Source organism: Microtus ochrogaster, unplaced genomic scaffold, assembly GCF_000317375.1.
Source record: "Microtus ochrogaster isolate Prairie Vole_2 unplaced genomic scaffold, MicOch1.0 UNK94, whole genome shotgun sequence".
Lineage (NCBI taxonomy): Eukaryota > Metazoa > Chordata > Mammalia > Rodentia > Cricetidae > Microtus > Microtus ochrogaster.
The window spans coordinates 182,617-208,015 of record NW_004949192.1 but is presented as its reverse complement, the minus strand read 5'-3'; the positions used below and the strand labels follow the sequence as shown (position 1 = coordinate 208,015).

The following is a 25,399-nucleotide window of genomic DNA, read 5'->3' as shown; positions in this document are numbered from 1 at the left end:
ACACTCAGATCTCAGTAGTACAGATTGTAAATGTCAAACCCTGAGTGGCAAAACTGCTCAGCATAAAACAAGAGACTAGATAGGGAGGTATGACATGGTAACAAGAAGCCCCAACATTTAGGGCATAATTAGAGAAAAAGGCATAATTAGAGAAAAAGAGAAAGGGGGTTCTCTTGAGGATTAGTTGTTGAGTTTGTATCTGTATATTTCTAGTACAAATGTGAAAATCAAAATGTATTGATGTAGATGAATTGGTTGTAAAGGATATATACAAGAGGAAATATTTCAAAAAGTCTATACACATAATTTTGACAACTTGCACGACATGGACCGATCTTCTAAAAACCATAAAGTATCAGCAATAAAGAGATAATTTAAATGTGCCTACAAGGTCACATTTTTTAAAGTTCCATCTTTCAAAACAAACCATCAGCAAGAGTAATCTCTAGGCACTGAAGGATTAAAAAAATGCCACTCACAACTTAAAGAAATCCAAAGATATAAGTCTGTTTCCATAAACCAAAGTGAGGGTTAAAATAATACCTGACATGAAGACCAGGCAAAACCTTGACAAAAGAGATAGTTAAAAACGAGCAGACCTGAGGACATTTACAAGAGCTCTCAAAAAAATATGAGCAAACGCAATCTAACGTGTGATACCCTTCAAACCAGAAGCCAAAGCTTGGTGCATATAATGTGTTTTAGAGACATAGGCTTAAGATGAAGAATCCTGTTTTCATGAGCCCTGAAGTAGATTGAGGAAGGAATGTAGTGTGCTAGTTTGGGAAGAGGCTTAAATTACCTGGAAGTGTTGGCATAGCTGTTTTTTTCTCACCTTCCTGCTCCTTTTTTTTCCTCCCCAGTAGTTTTCAAGTGGGGACCTGGCTGCCCAAAAGAGGTTTTGTAGTGTGAGAAAAGTTTCATTTTAAATTTTATGCCTTCCTGCTTCTTTTTTTTTTTAGGAATGGCAGATATGGACTTTTAGGGTAATCAGTGTATTCTAACATAGGAAAAATTATCCCCATTCTATTCCAGGGACCAGTCACTGTAAAGAATCTGACCTTAGGAACTCTAATAATGATAGTGCTTATGATTTTTACTTCCAGAATTTCTCACTTCAACCATGATACTTTTATGATAATTATTTTTCCAGATTTGTAGTTTGTGTTTGGGGGGTTAGAAAGATTGACAATGCCTCACTATTTAGCTATGGTTTTTGAATTCGGGATCATCCTGACTCCATTATGGAGCCCTGAGACTCAGATGCATGACATCGTACCTGAATCTATGCATGCTTATCCCAGGAGTGTCAACTTTGCATTCCCAAGAAATGTTATCTCTTCTGCCTACATGAATTTCCTAAATGGTACTACATATCATGATAACACAGCAATGCTTATCTAAATAAGCATTGTCTCATCTTTTGAGACAGCCTCCTGTTGTTCCTTGTTTTCACTTCTCCAGTGATTACCTGCTCTTTGGCATCCCTACTGAACAATCTTTACTTCTATCCCAGGAAAGATGGCAAAACTGCAGATCATTGGCAATACACATTAAAATAATCATTACGTTATTGCTTTATTTTTAATGTATGCTTTTCCTTGCCGTTTATCCTCCCCATACATTTTACATCTTTCGGCATTTTGTCCAAGACAAATACCCCGACGATAGTTATAAAAAGGAGTGCCAAATTTCTTGCCTTCTCAGGATGTGCCACTCTTCTTCCTCTTTATCACTAGTTCCAGTCCTAACTCTTCGTGCAGTTGACCAGGTAGCATATACTCTGGACCCTTGTACTCTATGTGCTTCAGTTGGCGAGTTGTCGATGTGGGCAGAACTAGACAGACCAGTTTGGATAAGTGTGGCTGCCCTCAAAAGCAACAAGCTTGAGTTCCAAGCCCCCTAGGGAAAATCCAGAGGATGGCAGGTTAGCCGCTGGCCTCTCCTCCTCCCTCCAATCATGGAATGCAACCTTCTGTGCTTGATTCGTGGTCTTTTCTATCAAAAATGGGCGTAGATACCCAGTTACTCCCAATGTCACTAGTCTCTTTGCAGAACTGAGCTACCTTTCAAAAATGCAAATTTAAAAACTACGGCAGATATTGCTCAATAGTATTTGCTTAACGTATTAAAATGAGTTCTCTGTTTCAGTTTCTTGGCCTGAAAAGGCATGTGGGGCCCATTTGGGGGCTTCAAGAGAAAGTTCACTGCCTATGTAGACGGGAAACTGCCAGGAAAAAAATCATGTTTCATCCAAGGGCCCCACACTAAGAACATGTGTAGTATCCTCAGGAGGTTCCAGAGTGAACCCCCCTTCCTCAGCTCTCTATGGAAGCCAGTGCCAGGACCGTCCTCTTCTGAGGAGTCTTCCAAGAACAGCCTATCCCACAGCTGTATAATCTGTTTCATATTACAGTCTGAAGCAACCCACTGGAGAACCTGTCCTTTCCAAAGATCTGAAGACATAATGTCTCCATAGTCTTAATGAATTTTTTTCTGGATCTTTTCTAGGAGCCATTAGTGTAAGTTTCCTGCTTTTAGTTCTAAGACTCAGGTCCTGTAACCTATTTCCTGTGCCACATTAAGCCACTGTAAAGATATCCAGCCAGCCTAACTTAGACACTTAGTAAAAACATCTTAGATATCTTTGGAGCTCCAGCCCAAATATCTCCCTTGGGTTCAAGTATTCATGAACACCACCCAGATATTGGATTCTTCTTCTTCCCTAATGTGACTTCCATTTTCACTATTGTTGGTAATATCTGCCACTCTCTATAGATGTAAGTAATGTATTATGTAGCTGTCAGTTCCCAAGCTTTTATAATAGTTATGTTCTCTGCTTAAAGGTTATCTTATAGGTTCTTCCTCTCTTCTTTTTGGTAGTAGACTGATCCTTCTCAGAAGGTTATACTTGAGTAGAAGAAATCGCACCTGTAGGGGTGCTTCTGAGCTCTGATGGAAATCATCACCACAGTTCACACTGGGCGCATTTCCAGATCAACATCAATTCTGTGGCTTGAAACTCCTGAAACCCCATCTCTCATTGTGGTCTTACTCTACTGACTGCGTCTTTCATCACAAAGCAACTTTCTTATCAGTAGGAATGTGTCATATAAGCTTGAGTAGAAGTGATATCTGCTACTATGTTAACAACTTCATCAGACTGAGGTCCAGGTAGAAACTCAACTATACTGCTCAGCCCAGTAAGTTACTGAAGCCCAAGTAGTTCTCTGTTCACATAGCTGATATCCTACCTCAACAAGAAATCACTTTAAAAATGTTGCTCCCTCTACTACTGACTGATTTCATGAATCCATTAAGCCCAAGATGGTAAATACAACATGTATACAATCATAGGGATCCAGCTCAGAAAACCCTTCAAAATCAATCCACTTGTGGGAAAACAAAGCTAAGAAATGAGAAGAAGTAAACTTGAGCACTCTTGATCCAAAGACTTGAAATCACAAATACTACTCCATCTGAAATATTTCTAGGATGCACAGGACATCACAAGTGAAAAATACCACTTCAGATATCATGGATTAGATCTCAACTAACACTATCTCATAATGTAGCCTTCAGACTACATATGTAAGGTGAATAGAAAACAAATTAATCTCACGGTTAGATTTGATTTCATGCACATTATTGTGCATATACAAATAAAGACTAAGGAGCCCCATTATTTCAGAGTAAGGCGGATGATCAAATCTAAGGACTTCTGGTTTTGGAAACTTCAACAGTAGCCATTGTATATAAGGTAGGTTGAGGGATTATCAATTTTATTTTTACTATTCTCAATCTAATTTTTTATTCTACTTTAGAAATAGCCACCAATATGTTTCACCTCATTTAAGAGAGACTGTTACAGCTTATCAATAGAAACTGCATTTAAAAGATATTGAGAAGCACTTAATTGTTCTCCCAACATTGAACAAGTCTTTTATTGACAACATACAGAGAGAAGTAGACTATTTCCTATAAACTCAGAGGATGTAGCAACCGTAGTCAAAGGAAGAAGGGCACAGGGGAAACATAAAAAAAAATATACTAGCATAAAAAGTTGTGTTAATAAATATGATAATCATTTCCCCTAGAATCCTAAGGGAAATGTTAAATAAAATCAAAGTGATCCAATAGATGTGGCAAGCAAAATCTACAGATGTTAAAACAATGGTAAATCAACTCACCACACATCCAGTGATGGGTGAATGCATAAAAATGTTTTGTGTGTATGTGTATATATACATACACATACATATACAAGTATATACACGTGTATTAACACACACACACACACACACACACACACACACATATATATATATATATATATACCATCTTCCCTAATTTGATGCTTCATGTACAATAGACTGCTTATTAGTTATGGCAACATGTATAAACTTGCTGGCATTGAGTGAAGTGAAAAGGACTATGCACAGACAAATGCTTTCTGGTCTCCCACATCTGTGGAAATGAGGGAGAGTTGATTACCAAATGTTGCAAAAAGAACATGGAGGAGAAGAACTGTCCCTTCTGACACAAGATATAGAAAAGTAACTGGAATAGTACTCAAGTTTGCGATGATGAACATGTTAATTATACAGATTTGGTTGCTGCGTATTGTGCTTGTGTACAGAGAAAAAAACTGTTATTTGTATCAATTTCAGAGAAGGATGCTGTGTATCCTGCTCCATCACTCTCTACCCTTTTCCTCAAGAAAGAGTCTCTCACTGAACCTAAACCTAGGCTGGCCGCAGGTAAATCCCTGTGATGCTCCTGATTCCACTGTTCAGAGCAGGGTTTACAAACATAGACTATGCTGCTACCTTTATATGTGAATTTGGGGGATTTGAACGGAGGTTCTCACACTTGAGCTACAAATGATCTCACCCATGGATTGAACTTGTCCCTGTCCCAATTAAAATTTGAAACCCACATCAATTATGCTGTATAAATCGAATATGTCCAAAACCTTCACATTCCACATGGATTGATCCCCAGTGTCTGGAACTACATTTTACATTCTTCCTTTTTCTTGATATGCCCTCAGATCTGGTAAATATTTCTCTGAATTCACTTCTCAACATTGCAATCCTAGGTATCACATCATCCTCGCAATACATAGACTTTCCCGAAACCTACTTACTGCCTCTCTCATTCTTTTGTAGAAAACCCAAGTTCAAGACTCAGTCTCCCCCAGTGAGAAACTCCAGGGCCTTCACCCTTAACTTGGTTTTCCACAAACTCAGTGTGTCCTATCATGACTTCACCATCTCAGCTACATCTTTCTATTTTAATTCCCCATCCTCATCTATCCGTGGCCCCCCCATACAGGAGACCTGTAAATCTTTTCCCTTACTTTAGAAGCATCCTCCCTCAGACCCCAGTGGTTGGGCTTTGCTTCCTTGCTCCTATCCAGCCCTACCAGCCTTCTGGCTTCCCTACACGCATGCGCAGCGCCGTGTCCGCCCCGCCCGGCCGCTGCTGCGGAAGGCAGAGCGCTCAGTAACGCGCACTTCCTCTGCTAGTGTCCACGGCAGGAGTGCTGGTTCCGAGAGCTCCAAGTCGCAGCGGTCCTGCTCTGATCAGACAGCGCAGAGATGTCGGAACAAAGTAAGGACCTGAGCGACCCTAACTTTGCAGCCGAGGCCGCCGCCAACTCCGAAGTGCACGGCAGCCCTGCGGTTCCGGTGGGGGTCCCTCCTCCCGCGTCTCCGGCTGAGACCCTCGCAGGGCCCCCAAGCGCTCCTGAAGGCCCTGTGGCAGCCCCGCAAGCCTTGCCACCGCAAGAAGAACGGCTCGAAGATATTGACCCTAAGATCCTGCAGCAGGCCATAGAGGAGGGCCGCGCCCACCAGCCCCAGAGTCCGGCCCGGCAGATGCCACCACCGCCCGCTCCGGCCCAACTGGTGCAGAAGGCGCACGAGCTGATGTGGTACGTGTTGGTCAAGGACCAGAAGCGTATGGTCCTCTGGTTCCCAGATATGGTGAAAGATGTCATGGGCAGCTACAAGAAATGGTGCAGAAGCATCCTCAGACGCACCAGTCTCATCCTTGCCAGAGTTTTTGGGCTGCACCTGAGGCTGACCAATCTCCACACCATGGAGTTTGCCCTGGTCAAAGCACTCAGCCCAGAGGAACTGGACAGAGTGGCGCTGAACAACCGTATGCCCATGACAGGCCTCCTGCTCATGATCCTGAGCCTCATCTACGTGAAGGGCCGCGGGGCCAGAGAGGGCGCGGTCTGGAACGTGCTGCGCATCCTGGGGCTGAGGCCCTGGAAGAAGCACTCCACCTTTGGCGATGTGAGAAAGATTATCACCGAGGAGTTCGTCCAGCAGAACTACCTGAAGTACCAGCGTGTTCCCCACATCGAGCCTCCCGAGTACGAGTTCTTCTGGGGATCCAGAGCCAACCGTGAAATCACGAAGATGCAGATTATGGAGTTCCTGGCCAGGGTCTTCAAGAAAGATCCCCGGGCTTGGCCTTCCCGCTACAGAGAGGCTCTGGAGCAGGCCAGGGCTCTGCGGCTGGCTAGCCTCGCTGCCCACTTCCCCCGCAGAAGTGTCTCTGAGGATTAGGAAGGTCCCCCAGCACTTTGCTAGCTTCTGACCCATACAGGGGTGTCTTAAGGGTGGGACTGGGTCGTTAGAGTATTCCCCCCATTCACAGTGCAGTATTTCATGTGTAACTTTTAAGTTTTACGTGCAGTGCTTTTGTACCTCTTAATGCAGTGAATTTATTTGTGCACTCTTGAGTAGTGTTTAGGATTTATGCATGTGTGTTTAGAAGTAAGCAAGTGAGTGTTTTCACTTTTGCGCTTTCTTCAGTTTTTGTATAAGAGATGTGCTGTGCTAAACTGAAATACATTGTGTATCTTGTTCTTTGATTGGGACTGATGATCTGTATCCACATAAAAAAAAGGCCCTGGAGAATAAGATGGACTCAGCAGCAACACAGACCTGACCAAGGGAGAAGTCATGGCCCCTCTCCCCATGACCTCCACTGACAGGGGGAAGCATCCATGTGAAATGGACTGATCTGAACTGGAAAGTTTTCAGTGTAAGCACTTAGCACACTTTATGAAACATGTGTACAACCCCCCATAAATAAACTTTGAAGTGAGCATTAAAGATTCTTGTGAAATAATTTCTTTGGGGGAGGGAAGAGGTGGGCATTTGGTTTGTTGGAAGGCGAATGGGAATGGGTGGGAATGGGTGGGAATGGGTGGGAATGAGGAAGATAACTCCCGTATGCAGCAGGAACAAATGCAGTGTTCCTCTAACGGCGTGGAAAACCATGACACACGGACCACTCAAGTTTACAGCTTTATTTTTCTTAAAGGAGCTGGTGACACTTCAACGACTTTGACACATAAAGGGTGTAATAATCAAAGAAAAGTCCCCTGTCACATCACATGGAAAGAAGAACGGGTATTATGGAGTAAATGCCCCTTTTCTGGTTGTTTTTTTTTTTAAATAGTTTCTGGTGGGCACTTAACAGAATGAAACAGTGTTACTAAACCCTTCGTGCACATTTTATCCTTTATTTCATCCTCCCACCATCGATAAGGGAGCTACTGCATCTGCACAGACGAAGAAATACACAAAGAGTGTTGGTAAACTCCTAAAACTCCGAGGTTATCTTGAGTCCTGTCTCTTACCTCCCTACAGCCACCGCTCACATGAGCACCCTGGCCTCCCTGCTGCTTACACTAAGGGTTTGATTTTTTTTTTTTTTAAATTAATTCAAAGAGTCCTTTGCAGGAAAATGGGCTGCTAGGTGTATAAATGAAGTAACTTCGTTTCAGAAAGAGTGGGCAACCTAATCAAATCCTTATCCTGCTCAGGGGGGAAAATAAGGCCTGAAGCATTATCTTTCTGGGGGGTGGGGATGAAATGTGAAGGAAGCTTTTCCAACAGTGGTATCCACAGAAGCCATGACAGGTATGAAACAGAGGAGTAGCTGGGTTCAGGAAGTTCCCTATAGCTACACAACCATATCTGTGGCTCAGCAGCCTGTACGTTGAGGTGGACGGCCGGTGATGAGAGGGTGAAATGGGATGAGAGTCACTGTAAACAGCAAACCCTGGGGAGAGAAGATTAGGAAGCATTGGTCTGGGGAGAAAGAGGGAGAGAAGAGGCTGTAATAAAATTAGGCATCCTTTAGACACCCAACAGGGAAAAGGCACCTCGCCAGAGTTAGAAGCATTTCTGGACATGGTGATGAGGAAAGACACCCTGCCACAGCATACTTTAAAGCAAACATAGTCATATTCACATGAAAGAGTTACAATCAGTGTGTTGGAGTGCAGAACTGCCAGCACTTTGTGGCATTATCTAGCCGGGGGTGCAGGGAATGAAAATGCATATAAACCCATGTATGATAAAACTGAATCTATTCCATTTAGTTGTCCCCTGTGATCTTTCACAGAACTGAGAGCAGAGAGTGGGGTGACATCGGCAATAACCCTCATGTGGGTGGCCTGGCTTTCAGTGTATTTCTTCATGAAGAGTTGTGTTAGTTACCATACATAATTAAAATTTTACGGGTTTTTCTGCCGTAAGAGCATTGATCAAGAGATATACAGACACAAGATTACTGACAACGTCATACTAGCCAAACCTTTGCAGAGAAGCAAGGAGCTGATTACAGGCAGGCAGAAGGGCAGGCCTCTCCAACTGTGTTGTCTTGGAGACAGCTAGCCATCGAGAAGGAAGCTTTGCAGAAATGGAGTGTTTAATTCACGATACCCGGTTCGGAGCTGCAGCAGCCTCGGAACACGGGGAGGAAACACTTGATGATTTTCTTACGTTTCCATACCGAATTGTAAACTAAAAGATAGGGAAGTTTTCCAATTATTTTGGAAAAGCCTTTAAGATGTGGAGCGAGACCAGTCAGGAAACAGCAGAAGCTAGGTCTCAGAGGCCATCAATGGGATTTTCACCTGCTCTAGCCGGGAGAGATTCCCTGACTCTTTTCATGTCCTAACAGTAGCTTTGATTTTACTTTGGCATTTTACTTTTACAGCATAGACCTATTTGGCTCTTTTTTTTTAAATTGTCACCTCAATGGAAGTATTTTATTTTAATGTTTTAATTAAAATAGTTACATCATCCCATCCCTCCTGTTCCTTCCCTTCAGCTCCTCTCATCTACTTCAGGTTACTATTTCTTGTTATTTCACATTAATTGATTTTATTTTTAAAGTCAAATGAGGTAGAAAGAGCCTGTGGAGTTTTAATATAAATTAAAATGCCTAGTTTAAGGACACTCGGAGGAGATACATGGTTTTCAGCTCTGTCATAATTAAATTTGAAAAGGATATTTTAAATTAACCAGTAAAGTCACATCTTACCTACATGTCATGTTTTGTTTTGTTTTGTTTTGTTTTGTTTTTCAGTTCTTTCTTAATATTGCCTGACCAACTCTGAACACCACTTCCTGGGGTTGTTTGCAGCATCGATGTTTAAATACATGATTTTATAAATATTAAGTACATTTTGTCACACTTGAGTGTAAAAAGTCCTATTTCATTGCATATCGTGTAACTGAAGCCCATTTACTATGGGTCTGGCACACGGATATTCTTCATAAATACTTTTTCTTTTTCTCAATAAACAGCATTCTTTTCTTTTTTCCTTTTAGCAAAAAATAGGCATTTACTTATAGAATGTACCCTGATCACAGTTTGCCCCCTGACCTTCCCAGTTTCTCCCCACCCCTCCTCCCACCCTGGTCCAGCCCTTTCTCTCTCTCATTAGAAAACAAACAGGCTTCTGCGCGTTTACAATAGAACAGAATATGACAAAACAAGGACTAACCCAATGGCACAGGGCGATGCAATTAAAAAAGAAGGAAACAAGCTCAAGAAAGAACACACGGAACAGATGAAGGTGCACAGACGCATTCACGTGCACAATCAGGAATCTTATGGAAAAACACAAAACGGAAAGTCATATTATATATCCGCAAAAGACCTGAACACTCAAAACGTTAGACTAGATCAGTGCTTCATACAGGAAAGAAAAAGCAAAAACAGCAAATGTATTCAACTAGCCTGAAACGGAGAGAGAAAAGAAGAAAAGAAATGAATGCAGAAAATATTGCAAGCGGGTTCAAGAGCCGGTTCTTGAAGAAAAAAAAAATGTGAATCGGTTTCTAATAGTTCCAGGATTTTTTAAAGGATAAGTAGTACAAATTAACAACTACTTGCTGGGGAATGCTTCAAGAACACAAGTAGCTGGGTCGAGCTGAGGGGAAGGAAAATTGGGAAGGGAATGATGGAATTTTTCAGTTAAAACACATTAAAATAATTTTAATTTAAGAATAAAATGGAAAAAATAGATCAGTGCTGTAAGAATAACATATCAAGTGAGAAAATAAAAAAAATCAAATTAATAGATAAAAGCATGTATTATACACTAAGCAATTAGATATAATAAAAGTGAATGGATGTGCATTTTCATTACTAGGTAATTAAAAATCAGCATACATATGCCCTTTTATCGTTGGACATATGCTACATGTTATCTCCCCAACTCTTTGTAGTGCATGTTATGCAGCCAGTGTTCAGAAGAGGAAACGCTGGGACTGAAGGATTCAGGAATGAAGAGAACGATCGTTGTCCTGTTGTCGGAAAGCATTCACTAGATTGCAAAATGCAAGTAAGTAGCAAGAATCACCTTGGGAAGAAAAGTATGCCAGAGTATGAGGATAGAGGCTTACAAACATATGCACACAATTCACATTCCCCACAATAAGTGCTGTATAAACTTGCACGGACTGTATGAAAGGCTACTAACAGCCTGAAAGCAAGGCCGGGAACGGAGCGTTTGACAGGAGCATCTCGTCGCGTCTAAGCACTGTGCTGAGCACACACACACACACACACACACACACACACACACACACACACGGATTCATGACCCTCTATGTTTTTGTGAAATAGAAGAGAAGGAAAATGGAAAGTAAATCTCATTTCAAGTCGCCTAAAATATCTTTTTATCTCTTAATTTGCTGTATTTTTTTTTCATTTCACTTTGGAAGGATTAAAAGTACTTAAATATATCATGTATTTTCCTGTCTACAAAGTGACTTTTGCCACTTTATTTTCCCAGTAATTTAATATGAGATCTTATGGCCTTTAGGGTTTGTATTCATTTTTTATTTAATAAAAATATTGAACTTCATTGTGTTGTTAACCTGTTGTAGGAACTTGCAAATATTGGTGAACTTTAAGAAGTGTGTCTTCAAGAAGTGTATAATATACACCATTCATAAAACTTATTTGTCAATAACTGCCTTGATTATTAGATCAACTCTCTAGGTATAGGAATATCTGTTGTCAAAAATATTCTAAATTTATTCAGCGATGCTTCACAAAGAAAATTTTAATGATACCAATGATTATCTTGCAGCATACCAGAATACTTGTTCTTTATTTTATATTTTGGAAGTTGAGGGATAGAGGATGAAGCGAGGAATGAGCAACAGGTGTTGACTCCGGTTTCAGGCTTGAATACAGGTTAAAGGTCAGTTTTTGTTGATGAGACAGAAAGAGGGGGAGCAATTTAGGGGAAAGCTAGCATTTTCTATATGGAAAATCAATGAAATATACTAAAATATAGAAGACTTACACAATAAGGATACCAGACTCAAGTGAGACCATCATAACCCAGCTGTGGAGTGATGCATTTGTCTAAAGAAGCCGTGGAGAGAAATGTGTCCGTGCTTGTATTCTGAGAACCTGAAGCATTTCCTCGTCGAGTAATGCAGGAATGTCTGGCAATGTCACTACAAAGAGTGCCTGGATAAGAGTTCAAAAAGAAAGCCAGCAGAGTGCAAGGTCATAGAAATCAAAATAGCAACATTTTCAGCCAGAGAAAGTGGCCAAGGGTATCAAATGCTCTTGAAGTATCATAAACAATTTAAAAACGGATTTTGCATTTAGTAGGATCCTTGCTGCTAGGGAAGAAATAAACTTCGGAGGCTTATAATTATGTGAGGTTATTACATGATTGGTAATAACTCTAATAACTCGGTAAGAAGAGTTGTGGAGTTAACCAGATAATGAATATAAAGATGAAATTAATAAGAAAAATTTGAAAATATAGATCAAGTTGACAAAAAAACCAATTAACTACATGCTACAAATAAGATAAATAGGATAAATGAAAGACTGTGAACAGTTTTCTGTCCTGCAGAGCTTTTTGAATATCAGTTGTTTTTTTGTTTTTTTTTTTGTTTGTTTTAATTAAACACAGAAGATTCATGTGGGAAGATGATGAATTCTACTTAGAAGGAGTTGATTTTGACATGAATGTGAGATACACAAGCAGAAACGTGAATTTGAGTGGGTAGAAATTCACAAGATAAAAAGGGGGAAATGCAGAGTGCAATCTGATGAGCTCATGACTGAGAACGGATGGAACTGCTTACAGATAGTGTTGGGAATTAGAAAGGTAAACTGCTTTTTCCCGGGCAGCTCAGGCAGGAAATGTAATCTGCTGCTTCACTTTCAGACACCAGCTTCAGATAGTGAGTTTCCTCTTACTACTGAGGATCTGCTTGGGGAACTTAAAAAAGAGAAAGACAGGAAAGGAAAGAGGGGGTGGGGAAGCAATGAATCTGAGTACCGGAGCCTCAGAGAGAATACGCAAACCGTGTGAAGAAAGAAACCAAGAGAATTTGATTTAGAGATGCCATGGAAACCAAATGGTAGTACGGTTAGGCACCTCTCAGATATAAAGTAATGAAATAACGGAAAAGTATATACTGAATATACTTATAAAAAATTATTTCCCTCTGATTAAACAAAACATCAAAAGGTCACATTCCAGCAAAAGACAAGTTCTAGTGAATTGAGGATTGAGCAGCAGATGTATATAAACAACTTGAATATTGAACATAAAGAGAAGCCAGCTCTGAGGGAATGAGGTGACAATCAGCCTAAGTGGAGTGACAAGCCTGAAATGGAAGTGGGAAGGCATGTGCGGTATAAATGAGACAGGTAGATAAAAATGATTGATAGCTGCATGCCTGTTTGTATCTATGACAAAAGTTGATCATGTTATAGTCTCAGAGGATGGCAGGAAATAAAACGATGAACACCGATCCAAACGAATTCCCACAGCAGACTGTGATGGCAAAGCTCAGTAAGATATCAGAGATCATGACTTACTAATATGTGAAAATAAGAATATGAAACCGTCATGTTTTTTTTTTCATTTATTCCAGGAATGCAAGATCGTCTCACTATTTAATAATGAGCTGTCATACTTCACCATATTAACAATCAGGAGAATAAAACACATAAAATGAATTCATACAGAAAGGACACTTGATAAAATTCTACTCATCATGACATTAAAAAAATACTGTTAGTAACTTAGACTTGAAAAGGAAAACAAGTAAAATTAATACCTCCTTTTGTAACTGTTCCCTATTTCTCCCGTACTTGAGACCCTTACCATGGTGAATACTATATCCAGTACAGGAAACCTAGCTAGCCATTCAATGCTAGCAATGTGATGGTCCTTAGAGGAGACTCTATAAGCACTAGTCTATTCGATCAGCACAGTCCCTAACAATATCGTAGAATCATTTTTCCTCATATGTACAGATAAGTGTATTCTTCACATCTCATCAAGGAAACTTCTTTGCAACAGATGGAAACCCTTACAGAAAAAAAAAAACCACAATCAAAATACAGAGTTATGGAGCCCAGTCCCAATGGATATATCTAAAAATCATCCCTACACTTAAGTTCAAGGAACATTTCAGAAGAGGATAAGGAAATTTCCTGGGAGCCTGTGTAACAATATCAGAAACTATAGCCATAAATCTCAACAATATGACCGCGTAGATGAGAGTTGAACAAGGGTGATTTCAATATTTATGTCAAACTGAATGGAGGAAAAGTCACAGGCCCTCAATCCTACACCAAAGACTGCAGGCGACTGATTGTAATTGGAAAGTGGAAGAAGCCGTTCTCCCCAGGGAAGAGGACACCAATTGACTATCCAGTGACAAATGATCAGCCATTCAAATATAGATGTAAGCAATACTATATGTACTTACCAGGTTATATCTAGGAATGTAACTGCATATGTGAATACATATATGCATATAATAACAAATAATGAAAAAAGAGGCCACGCATTTGAAGGAAGGTGGAGAGTGACGTATAGGAGGGTCTGAAGTGAGGAAAGGGAAGGAAGAAACATTGCCATGAAATTGCAACTCCAAAAAGGAAAATAAAAGAGAATGAGAATAGCTTCTTTAACATGAATCCATCCAAGTTCAACCATGTAACAGGCAAAAAAAAATGACAGAAAATCTTTCCTTTTTGGTTAATAATACTTTATTCTGTTCATAAACCACAGCTCCAGCTCTTCATCCAAAAGGTTAATGGACACCAGTTGATTTCTTGTGTTTGTTCCTTTGAATAATGATGCAATAACTGTGGGAGTGAAGGTGTCCTTTGATGAACAGATCTCATTTCCTTCTGGCTGCATACCCAACAGAAGGATGACTGAATCATACTTCTCAACACAAGGAAATGATAAATGTTGGATGAGAATGGAAATGTTAATTACCATGATTTCATCATTCTACACTCCATGAACATGTCAAATGATGACACTCTAGCTCATCAAATTTAGAAAATGTCACATATCAATTAGAACAGAAAATAAATTAAGAGCAACTGAACAGAGTCATCCTAAAAGTTGGTATATAACTATCATTGCTTAATATTCACCATTAAGAATTAATGTTGAATGATAGAATGATTTGCTAAGATTAGATATGAAAGAAAGGTATCCCCTTTCCTCCATACTCTTCCTTTTCAACTTAGCAACAAAATTCATGCCCAGAGAAGACAAGATGTGTAAACAAGAAAGTCATCCTTCTTCACATGTTATGATATTATTGTCTACTTGGAAAGTCTCAAGTAACCCTGAAAATCCAAAAATGAAATATTCCTAGAGCTATAAGGTGTTTAGCAGTAACACCAAATTCAAGATTAATGGACAAATTTCTGTCTTCAAGCAATTACAGTATAAAGAAAAATGAAAGATTCAATACAATCTACCCTAGTTCAGAATTAATATGCACATTAAGTAAGCAGGTTCTGGATCTGTATGTTGAAAATCACATAAAATTGAATTACGAGATTAATGCAATTCCTATCAAAATCAACTGCTTATATGCATGTTTCTCCTAATTTTGATACCAAATTTTTTCTTTTTACCTTCTGAGTAGACATTGTGGTATGTGAAAATTCACATGTAATCCATGAGAAAAGCAGTTTAGGAGGAAACTACATAGCCCACCTTATCATCCTCAAACAGCTAAAGTACTTCTGGGAATCAAATGTAAATAGAAAAGAAAGTTTTATGTTTCTGAAGCCTCAGGGGCTTTTTTCCCCTCATGATTGAGGGCACAGTGATGTGCATCCTTCAAAACAGGACTATCTATCATTGCATAATTCCAACTCCTGTTACTTATTTGGTCAAGTATACAATGTTCTGACCATGAGTGGCTCTCAGAGACTCTCTTACTGTAGATTTGCTGTTCTGCTTTTATATCAATTTAGTGCCACTTCACGTTTTAATGGACTGAGTACTGTGACCATGGTTTCCGAGAATTCTGCTAGCGAAAACAAGAACAACGCTAATGTGAAGGCTAACATAATCTGGAAGGCTAAATTGTGGTGCTAGTTTAATGGTATCTACAGGTTACATATAAATGGACTAAAAATATAAGTAAAAAAAAACCAGAACATTGTGTACAGCAGAAGAAAAACATTAGTAATTGAGCATAATGGAGAAAGCAGAGCCAACTCAGTGCATCTCCAGGGCTGAACAACAATCTACTGAGGCTAGATGGTTTACCGAAAAAAGCCATCTTTTCACAGTGAAGGTTGAAGCATATCAACCAGGGATCAGCAGATGCTTCCTTCTGAGAACTAGAAGGAAAAGTTCTGCCCAAGCCTCCCTTTGGCTTGCAGGGGGCTACCCTCTTGACTCTATGTATGTTTCCATAGATCCCTGCTGTAAGAAAGTAAATGCCACAAAGTGTGCATAAGACATTCATGCAAAAATGCTCCTCGGTGTCCAAGAGGCGTCATTCTAGGACCACTGTAGATTTTCAAATCTATCAAGTACCTTCAGAAGCATTGTGACTTGCTAGCCACACGCTCATACCCAGGCATTTACATATTCTCTTTATCTTTGTGCCATGGTTTCTCACACCTAATACATAAAAACGTCAAGAAAAGAGTTAATGTACACATTATTTAAGGAATAACAAGAAAAAATGTTTATGCATCTATAATAGACTTTTTCTTCACAAGCTTTTAATCTTGTGCCATTGATGCAGAAACCACAGGGGCTAGGGAATGACTAACTTGGAATTGTACTCAATTTTCTTTTAGTCTTCTAAAAGGGTACCAGCATTTAGTTGAAAATTACAGCTTCCGAATTACTTATATAAAACACATCAACCAAGCACATGTACTCCTCTAATTTTCTTTATTTTTTAAAATCCTTGTGAAAGTATTTCTCCTGACTAAGAAATCATAACTAATGTCCTCTGGGCAAATAAAACAGGAAATGTGAATAGCAGATGCATCAGTGTGCAGCTGATTCGGGTAGGTCTTTCCATCAATCACGCTTGTTATTATATATCAAGGGATGCATCAAATAGGAAACAAAACACGTATTTCACCTACCTCTGAGTCACTTTAATTTAAAAAATAGAACTTCCAATTATCTGCTTGTTTTTTATGAAAATTTTAATTAAGTCTCAGAAAACTGAAAACAAAAGATTATTTATATCTTATTCAAGCCCTAAGTAGATATTGCTCATCCATATGCATCATTGGCAGATCGTGCCAATGTAAATTTGGCAAATTCCATTCAGTCTATGGGCTTCTCATCAAAGGAAATGAAAATATATTACCTGCTAAATATTTCACAGACCATACAGCACTGCTAAAAATGGAGATGTATGCTTGCTTGTGTTTTCAGGCTTTCATAATTAGTATTTTAATAACTTTTCAATTTTTGGAAAACATGTAGACACAGAAATGTTATTGCTAGCTTTGCAGAAGTAGAAGGGACCATATCCTTAGAGGATACAGCTCATTACTACCAAGTCACAGGAAAGGCATCAAATTGCTGGATTGCTATAAAAATCACGTTTTCCAAGTATATGACAAAAATAATAGCCATATAATTTGGAAAAATATGAGGATGAGATGAAATATAAGGAAAGAGTTTCAAAGAAAAGGTATATATGTTCTACCCCACACCAACACACACACAAAAAAATGTTACTTTTGGTGATCTTTGAAGGGGTTGTGAGAAGTCCAAAATGGAACAACTGGTTTGTTCTGGTTTTACATTTAAGGTGCAGTAAAATTCGACAGTGTAACAATAAAACAAATAAATACCCCCCAGGAAGGGAAGAGAGTCACACTAAAATTGTTTAAAAGGTAAATAAAGCAGGGGACTTGTTCCCTAATTTTGGAGGTGACTATACCACTCAGAAATGAAAACAATGTTGACATTGGTGGGGTTATAAACACAGGGGTTACTGCAAAAGAACAGAGGATGAAGCATAGCCCCATACGGTGTAACAGCTGACTTCTGACAAACACTACAGAACAATTCTATAAAGATATTCAATAAGTGATATTGGAGTGATTGTATGTCTGAATTCAGAAGTCAAATAAACCATAGATTTGACTTAAACGGTACATACAAATTAACCTAAAGTTAGTATAAATCTAAATGTCTATATATAACTGTAAAACTATAGAGATTTATTTATTTTACTTTATGCATGTGTTTTGCTTTGTATGTATGCCTTTGAATCATGTGCACATCTTCTACCCTCAACAGTCAAAAGACTGTGTCAGGTACCCTTGGATGAGTAAGCAAGTTGTGAGCCACTGTACAAGTGCTGGAAATGTGAGTGCAGTTCCTCTAAGAGAGGCACAACTGCTCGTAAACTCTGGATCATTTCTTCAGCCTGTGAACAACATTAAAAAGAAAATATAATAAAACAAAACTCCATCAATGTTCATAGGATGAAGTGTTATTAGAACTTTGAAGGCATAGGCCCTAAAGAATAAACTAAGAAATTTATGAAAATTAAATTACATTGTTGCCTGAAATATATTGTTTGGAGAATAATAAGCAAGTTGTCATGCTATGGCCAATACCTTTAGTATCAGCACTTAAGAGGAAGAAGCAGATGGATCTTTATGAATTCCTGAACAGTCTAATCTATATAAAAAATTCCAGGTATCCAGGATTATTGTCCACAATGAGAACCAGTGTAAAACAATCCAGAAATAAAAAACAACAAAAACAAAACCAAGATCATCAATTGAGCAAACTATTTACAACTAAACGGACCACGAAAAATGAGATATGTGTCATTATGTGAAATTAACCTCTAATGTGTTTGTTAAATGTTAGGATACTTAGTAGCCCAGGGAATAAAACAAACCAGTGACAAACTCTACCTCATGAAACTGTAAAGGTTGTGAAAAGCATGAGGAACACACAACTTAGTGAAAAAGAAATTTACAGAATTAGAGGAATACACAGGATTCAGGGGAGCTGGCCCTTAAAACTGAACTATTTCATACTGACAGATTTAGGGAGAGGGACAGTCATTATCTCAATTGTGTTCCCTTTGCTAACCTCACCCAGCTCCAAAGGACAGTTCCAATGGTCACACTGATGGCCCTGGTTAAATTCTGTGGGTCACACAACAAAAAGATCATAAACATGAGAAAGGAATGGTTATAATCAAGGGGAAATTGACAGCAGAAGAAGATGAAGTGGAGGAGAGTATGATCATAATGCATTATATACTTGTGGAATTATATATTTATGAAATTGTGGAAGAACTAGCTCCATCAAAATATTCTAAACTTAACACTAATAAAAAACCTAAGCAGAAAATAGGCAGATATTGGAACAGACACTAAATCAGTCAGGATGTGTAGATAACAAATAAGTACACAAAACGGTAGGTAACATAGTTCACCTTTACAGAAGTATAAATTGTGTTTAAAGTTGTATTACAAGAGCATATATTAATTACATATGTAATGGATTTTATTAGGTCATTTTCACCCCACCGATACTCTTTCTTGTTCCTCTTATACTCTTACTAATCTTTTTCCTCTTCCCAGGTAACATCCTTCTACTTTCAAATCACTATTACTGTACACATATTAGGATGCCTATGAGAAAATACACTAGTAATATAGAGGAGAGTATTTGAAATAAATGGATCACTCACATACTGCTAATACATGTGTCTCATCAATAGCTACTCTGCCAATCAAATTATGTTTTTTTATTTTCATATACTGAACATATGACCTACTGGGTATCATTCATTAAATATGTATAGTATTCAAGGCATGTTTTTATACTAAACTGTGTATGATAATATTTATAACAGCTTTATTTTACAACAATATGCAAATGGAAAATCCCATGTGTCTCTGAACATGGGAAAGAGTAAATAGTGAAATATTATTATTCAACAATCAAAAGGAGCCAAATGGGGACTGGAGTGACAGCTCAACCATTAAAAACACGTATTGCTCTTAAAAAGGAGTTGAATTCAGTTGCCAACATAGGCACCAAGTTTGTACATGGTATATTTATTTACATGCAAACCAAACACTCATACACATACAAATGCAAATAAATGAATAAAAAGAAACTAATATTGTTTTGCAGAGCCACTATAAGAAATTTGAGAAGTCTTGGGATGAATATAAAACAAAAGATATGGAAAGATTATGTGACGTGCATGGTAGATTTTATAGAACATTCTAGAAATGAGTAAATTGTAACAGCAAGTAACAGGCAAATGGTTGCTAGTGAATGTGTGATAGAGGTTCAGCGTGAGAAGGAATGGAATTGTTCTGCATTCTGATGACCATGTTGCCTGTAAAATTAAATTCTAAAATAAAATTTACAGAGCTCCACAGTACAGGGAAATAGGAATGCGTTTCAAAACTGGAAAAATATAAACAATAATGACAGTCTATTTCCTAGCTTTGGGGCAGTTTTGATTGGCACACTGTGGCCATATAAGTTGTTATCATTGGAACAAGTTGGATGCAAGTGATAGGCAGCATTCACTTCCATGACATCCCCTCAATATGGAATAATTTCAATGAATACAAAGTTAAAATAAATTAATAAAAATAATTCCAGCGAAGAAAATAAAACCTATTGGGGAGGTACATAAAATAAAATAAAGAAACGCAGGGAATTTATGACTGATAAGTACTAGAGAAAATAGTAGATTAAGATTAGTAGGTCACGGCCAAGGAAAACTGATCTGAGGAAGAGAGCTGAGGGTCAAGGGCATACTAAGGGAAAAACAGAAATTTCTTGGCTCATGAGGCGAGACATCCAGACAGAGGTCAATGTTTCTACAATTGTCCGATCACTGGGACTAAAGTTAAAGCCAGGACCAAGCCCAGATGAAAGAGATTCCACATGGGAAATGGAGTGAAATAGAGAACTGAGCAGGGATATGCTCCACTCTCTGAATCAGATGGTTTATTCAGAAACTCTGTCAACATACCTAATACTTTTTAGTCTTCTTATATTTTATCATTTATTTGGTTACTTAGTTATAAAGAGTGGTGTTTCTTTATCCATGTGAAACTGGATTTACAGATGTTTCTCTGTTCTGTTCCCATAGAGATTTCTTCAGAGGAATGCCCTTGGGTGTCTTTGGTAGATTTGTCCCATAGGCATCCTTGCTAAAGTTTCATCCAACTCAAACCTCAGGAGAGTTCAGTGCCATTCCAAAGTCAGCACAAGTAGAACTTTAACCCCCAAATCCTCTACCCTGGTTAAAAATGTTGAGGCGTCTAAAGGCCATTGGTGAAGGGTGTGGCTGAACTCTTCTGCCACCTTGTGACTGATTCCATTTTTCCCTCCTAGTCAGATGTGTATTTCTATGGGCTGATCTCATGACAAAACTAACAAATGTGAGGACAAAAAGACCCAAAGACCTTTACGTCCTATAGCAAAACTCAATCACGTACTTAGTCATACGAAAGAGAATAAATAGTGAGGAACAAGAGGGAACAAAGCCAGGTGGGCATCATAATGGGATCTAGGAGGTAAAAGGGAAATGTTTGTCTCATAATTCCTACTCCTGAATGCACTTTCACATTGGCATCTTCTCCATGACAAATGTCCAAGCTCTATTGGTACCAGCATTACATTCCATGTGTCCACAGGGATGGTCTACTAATGGAAAATTTACCAATTTTCTATAGTCTAGTTTCTTCTCCCTTCTCCAAAAGAATCCTGCAGCCTGCACACTTGTTAAGCTCACTGCTGTCTTCCTTTATGAGGGAAACTAGGTGATATCAAAGGTCCCTTCAAGACTTTGACCTTCAAGGTAGTTGCCTAGCGTAGCCTCTGTGCTTTCACCAATCTTTAAGTCTACATACAGCACTCCCTTTTCAAAAACCCAATCACCCGTCAGGTAGAAGTCATCTCCAGCTCATACTGGTGCATTCTAAATCACTTCCCCTCTTTTGGTAGACTCCTGATGCAGCGAAACCGCTCTGTGACACGCATTTCTCAAGGGTAAACTGCGTAATGATTCACAGCTTAGACAAGTAGCTCCCTGTTCGATTGGGGCTTTTGGTAAAGCTATCCAGCATGTTGTTTTATGTTAAAATGATTGCAGAACTATCCCTTGTAGTCATATACTGACATTTCAATTCCTTCTTCTTGAAATAGTTACAGTACAAAACATACTTTCAGTAATTTTAATGTAAATCGTATAATTTTCAAAGAATTTCGGAGTCAAGTACGGTCATTGTAAAAGTGTCTCCAACTCTGTTACACAATGATGGACGCCTTGGCCTTTGGGGAATTCATTGGCTAAAAGAGGTTGGAAAAGAATTTCCACTTGTAGGTTGAAGCAAAGTATCCAAACTCAACATGAAACATATACAGAGATATTATAAGACATATCAGAGAAAGGCAGACATAGAAGAGCCTATGTTGATTAAATTATCCTAAATTAATTAAAGTTTATGAATGGAGACATCTTCTTAAGAGGACAGGCCAACTGCTGATTTGATCTCTGGGGATTACACAGAACCCAAAGAGAGTTGTCTCATAGATGGATATGAAGAGAAACCAGACAAGTGGTTGATATTTATTGATTGCATAATGTCCTGTTTGACAAGCCATAATTCTAAGAAGCCTCAAAAAGGTAAAACTTCACCCACCAAATCTCTCATTCAAAGCATTTCCTAACTGATGACATGGAATAACACACTGATAGCTAGGAGCTAGGAAGACATGTGGTCTCTTCCTTGAGGGCAAAACAGTGGCTGGAGAAGACTGGCAAAGGACAGGTGAAGTGAGCAGACACCCTGTAGTGCACAGACACCTCCTGATTGCAAGACAGCCCCCTGCAGAGATTATGAGCTGAAAAAGAGGACAGGCACGGTTTTCCCTAAGGTACACAAAGGCTTCATTGAGTGTACAGCCTCAGCCTGACAAAGGCTGGAAACAGGCAATAAACGGGAGAGCCATCTCCTGAGGGTGGAAGAGTCAGAAGCAGGTAGGGAATAAAAAGAAAACAAAATGAATCAAATACTCCTTTATTTAAAAGAAATACATAAATATAAAATTAAAACTCCTTTATTGATGAAAAAGATGGGAAATTGCCTTTGTAAAGAAAGAAAGAAGTAGGCAGTAAGACAGAATCTTCATATTCATAAAGTAAGCACAAGTGTCTAAGACAGAAAAACATTTAACCCCTTCCTGGTCTTATATTTGAAGTTCCGTTGTAAAATGTATCTTTTTCTACATGGAAAATACATTGAGCCCTCACAGTGAAGTTGAATCTAAGCACAATTGTAAGACATCCCAGATATCACTCAACCTTTTTAGATCAAAGATCACATTTTGGTGGTCTGACAGAAGAAGAAAGGATAGCTTCCCCTGAGAGAAAATAGGATGTCTTCTAGTCTATAATTATTTACACGCACTGTCTCCCAAACAATACAAAAGTAAGAAACAGGAGATGTTAGAGTGTGTGATACATAGATCAGTATGGTAATCTCGATTACAAGGGGATTTAGGCACAAACTAGATACTGACAAAGAAGAATTTAAAATAACTGCAATCAATGTGTGTCAATCAATTGCAACAAAGCAAATGGTACACATGAATTAATGAGAAATTTCAGATACAATTTTTTGTACAAAAAAGACAAGTGGAAACAATGTAGTGGAAAAATACAATAATAAGGTGAATGATGAATTCAATGGACTTAAGTGCAAACTGGATGCAGCAACAGAACAAAGGGTCCATGAATATGAAGGCAGGTCAGTGAAAACCATACATACTGAAGTGTCGAAAAATAAAGGAAGGTGAACATGCATATAATAATACTCATTAGTGAGTATGAAAACACATATTTGATGTAGGAGAAAGACTATGAGAGAATTATTTAAAGAGATAGTAACTAAGAATTTTGCTAAAATGTTAAAATACATTAACCTGTTCACCAAATAAGAATAGTAAATCCCAATAAGGATATATAAATTATTATTATTATTCAACCAAAAATAAGCAAATATTAAAAAACTTAAATGTTACAAGGAAGAAGAGGTTACATATCATGAAACTTCAGTAAGTATTATCTTATTTCCAAGTGTCAACCAAAGAATACCTTTTCTACATATTAATTTATTTCCAAGATGATACATGAAAATACAAAATGTTTACATAGTATAGAGCAACTTGTGATGATTCCACATGCATAATTGGATGATGCATATCTGGTTCCTACAGTAAGTATCTCTTCATTGTGGTGGAAACACTCACACTCCATATGTTACATGGTGTAGTTACACAGTGAAAATGGCTATCTGCTGTCACTCTGTAGTGGGAGGCACTCCAAAACATACTTCTTCTGACTTGATCTTCATGTCCTGAGATCTTTTTAGCATGTTCAGAAGGAAAATGCATGACAATGAGAAAACAAAGGATATGAGAAGTTTAACTGGAATTACATTGTTGTTAATATCTTATTCGTGAACTTTGCCATACACAGGATTGAATTAAAGAGGAATGTTGCAAGCCAGGAGTGGCAGTGGACTCAGGTGCAGTTATGAGAGACTGAGTGAGTCATGATTGCAGGTAGCATTGATACAGAAAGACACCAAACAAAGAAAAAAAGAGTGGTGTATTAGTCCAACCGTTATAAGAAGAAGACAATGTAAGAGTTAATATAGAAAGGATAATTAAAGTCTGCAAACTTTATTAATTCCAACTGGGAAATCTCAACACGGCATGTAGAAATAAATAAATCAGTGAATTTATTCCTGATAGTGGCAACACTAAATGTTAATAAATAGTCCATAAAAAAGCATAACTCAGTAGGATAGATTTTTAAAACTTACAGCCTGACTATGTTACTTAAATCTTTGAATGAATTTACCAGGATCATGGATTGTCTAACTATCCAGCCAGTCATACTCAAGAGTGTTTCAGTGAGAATGTTTTCCATGAAATTCAGGTATAATTCAGCAGAATGAATCAATCATTCATGTGGGTCGTATTCAGGCAGGTGAAGGCCTGAATAGACATGAAGACTGACCCTTTCTGTTTCTGAAGAGAGGACGTCTCCTGCTTAATGGACTTCTTAGTGGGGCACCAATGCTTTTTGCTACTCTGAATTCAGCCTGAAGGTTAGTTCTTAGGGTGTCTTGGACATGCCTAATTCTAACTACATTGGCAATTCCTGCATTGGAATCTTCAGACCCATGCTGGCACAAAACCACTGGCTGTCCTGGCCCTAAGCATGCTGTTGCTCAATATACAAATTACCACTACAGTGAGCAATTTATTCTCTGTCGGTGTGTCTCTCTGTCTCTTTCTGTCTTTCTGTATCTCTGTGTGTCTCTTTCTTTCTGTCTCTCTGTCTGTCTCTCTTTTTCTATCTCCCTCCTTCCATAGAAAACACATATAGAAAATACTCTGCTAGTTGTGGGATTATATCCTGATAACCCCTGCACAGAGGAAAGTGTCATGGCTTGAAAATTACCATTAATATTGGCAACATATTGAACACAATAGCCTACTTTAATGTTTTCAGAACACTTACCATAGCCTATATTTAAGCATTATCATCTGACACAAAACCCATTTATAATAGTGTTGATTATCTAATGTGAATATCCTGGTGGGTTTGCTTTTTCATAAGCATAACAGAAAGCAAAACCACACAACACAATACCCAAAAATGTGAGCATTCAGAACACTGTATTGGGTATCTGTTGCTTCCCTTCCCTTATGACT

The 25,399-nt window shown here is 38.5% G+C and overlaps 1 protein-coding gene across 1 annotated transcript; it reads left to right on the top strand.

Annotated features, from left to right (window-relative positions):
- The first annotated feature begins 5,505 nt into the window (after positions 1 to 5,505).
- On the top strand, positions 5,506 to 7,136 carry Ndn (necdin, MAGE family member). The gene has a single exon (XM_005371034.2). It carries the CDS (start codon positions 5,604 to 5,606, stop codon positions 6,582 to 6,584), a length of 981 nt encoding a protein of 326 aa, XP_005371091.1. The 5' UTR covers positions 5,506 to 5,603; the 3' UTR covers positions 6,585 to 7,136.
- The last annotated feature ends 18,263 nt before the right edge of the window (positions 7,137 to 25,399 follow it).

Bases quoted from the DNA above. Each gene is read 5' to 3' on its own strand.
- Ndn (XM_005371034.2), top strand. From the start codon at position 5,604: ATGTCGGAACAAAGTAAGGACCTGAGCGACCCTAACTTTGCAGCCGAG.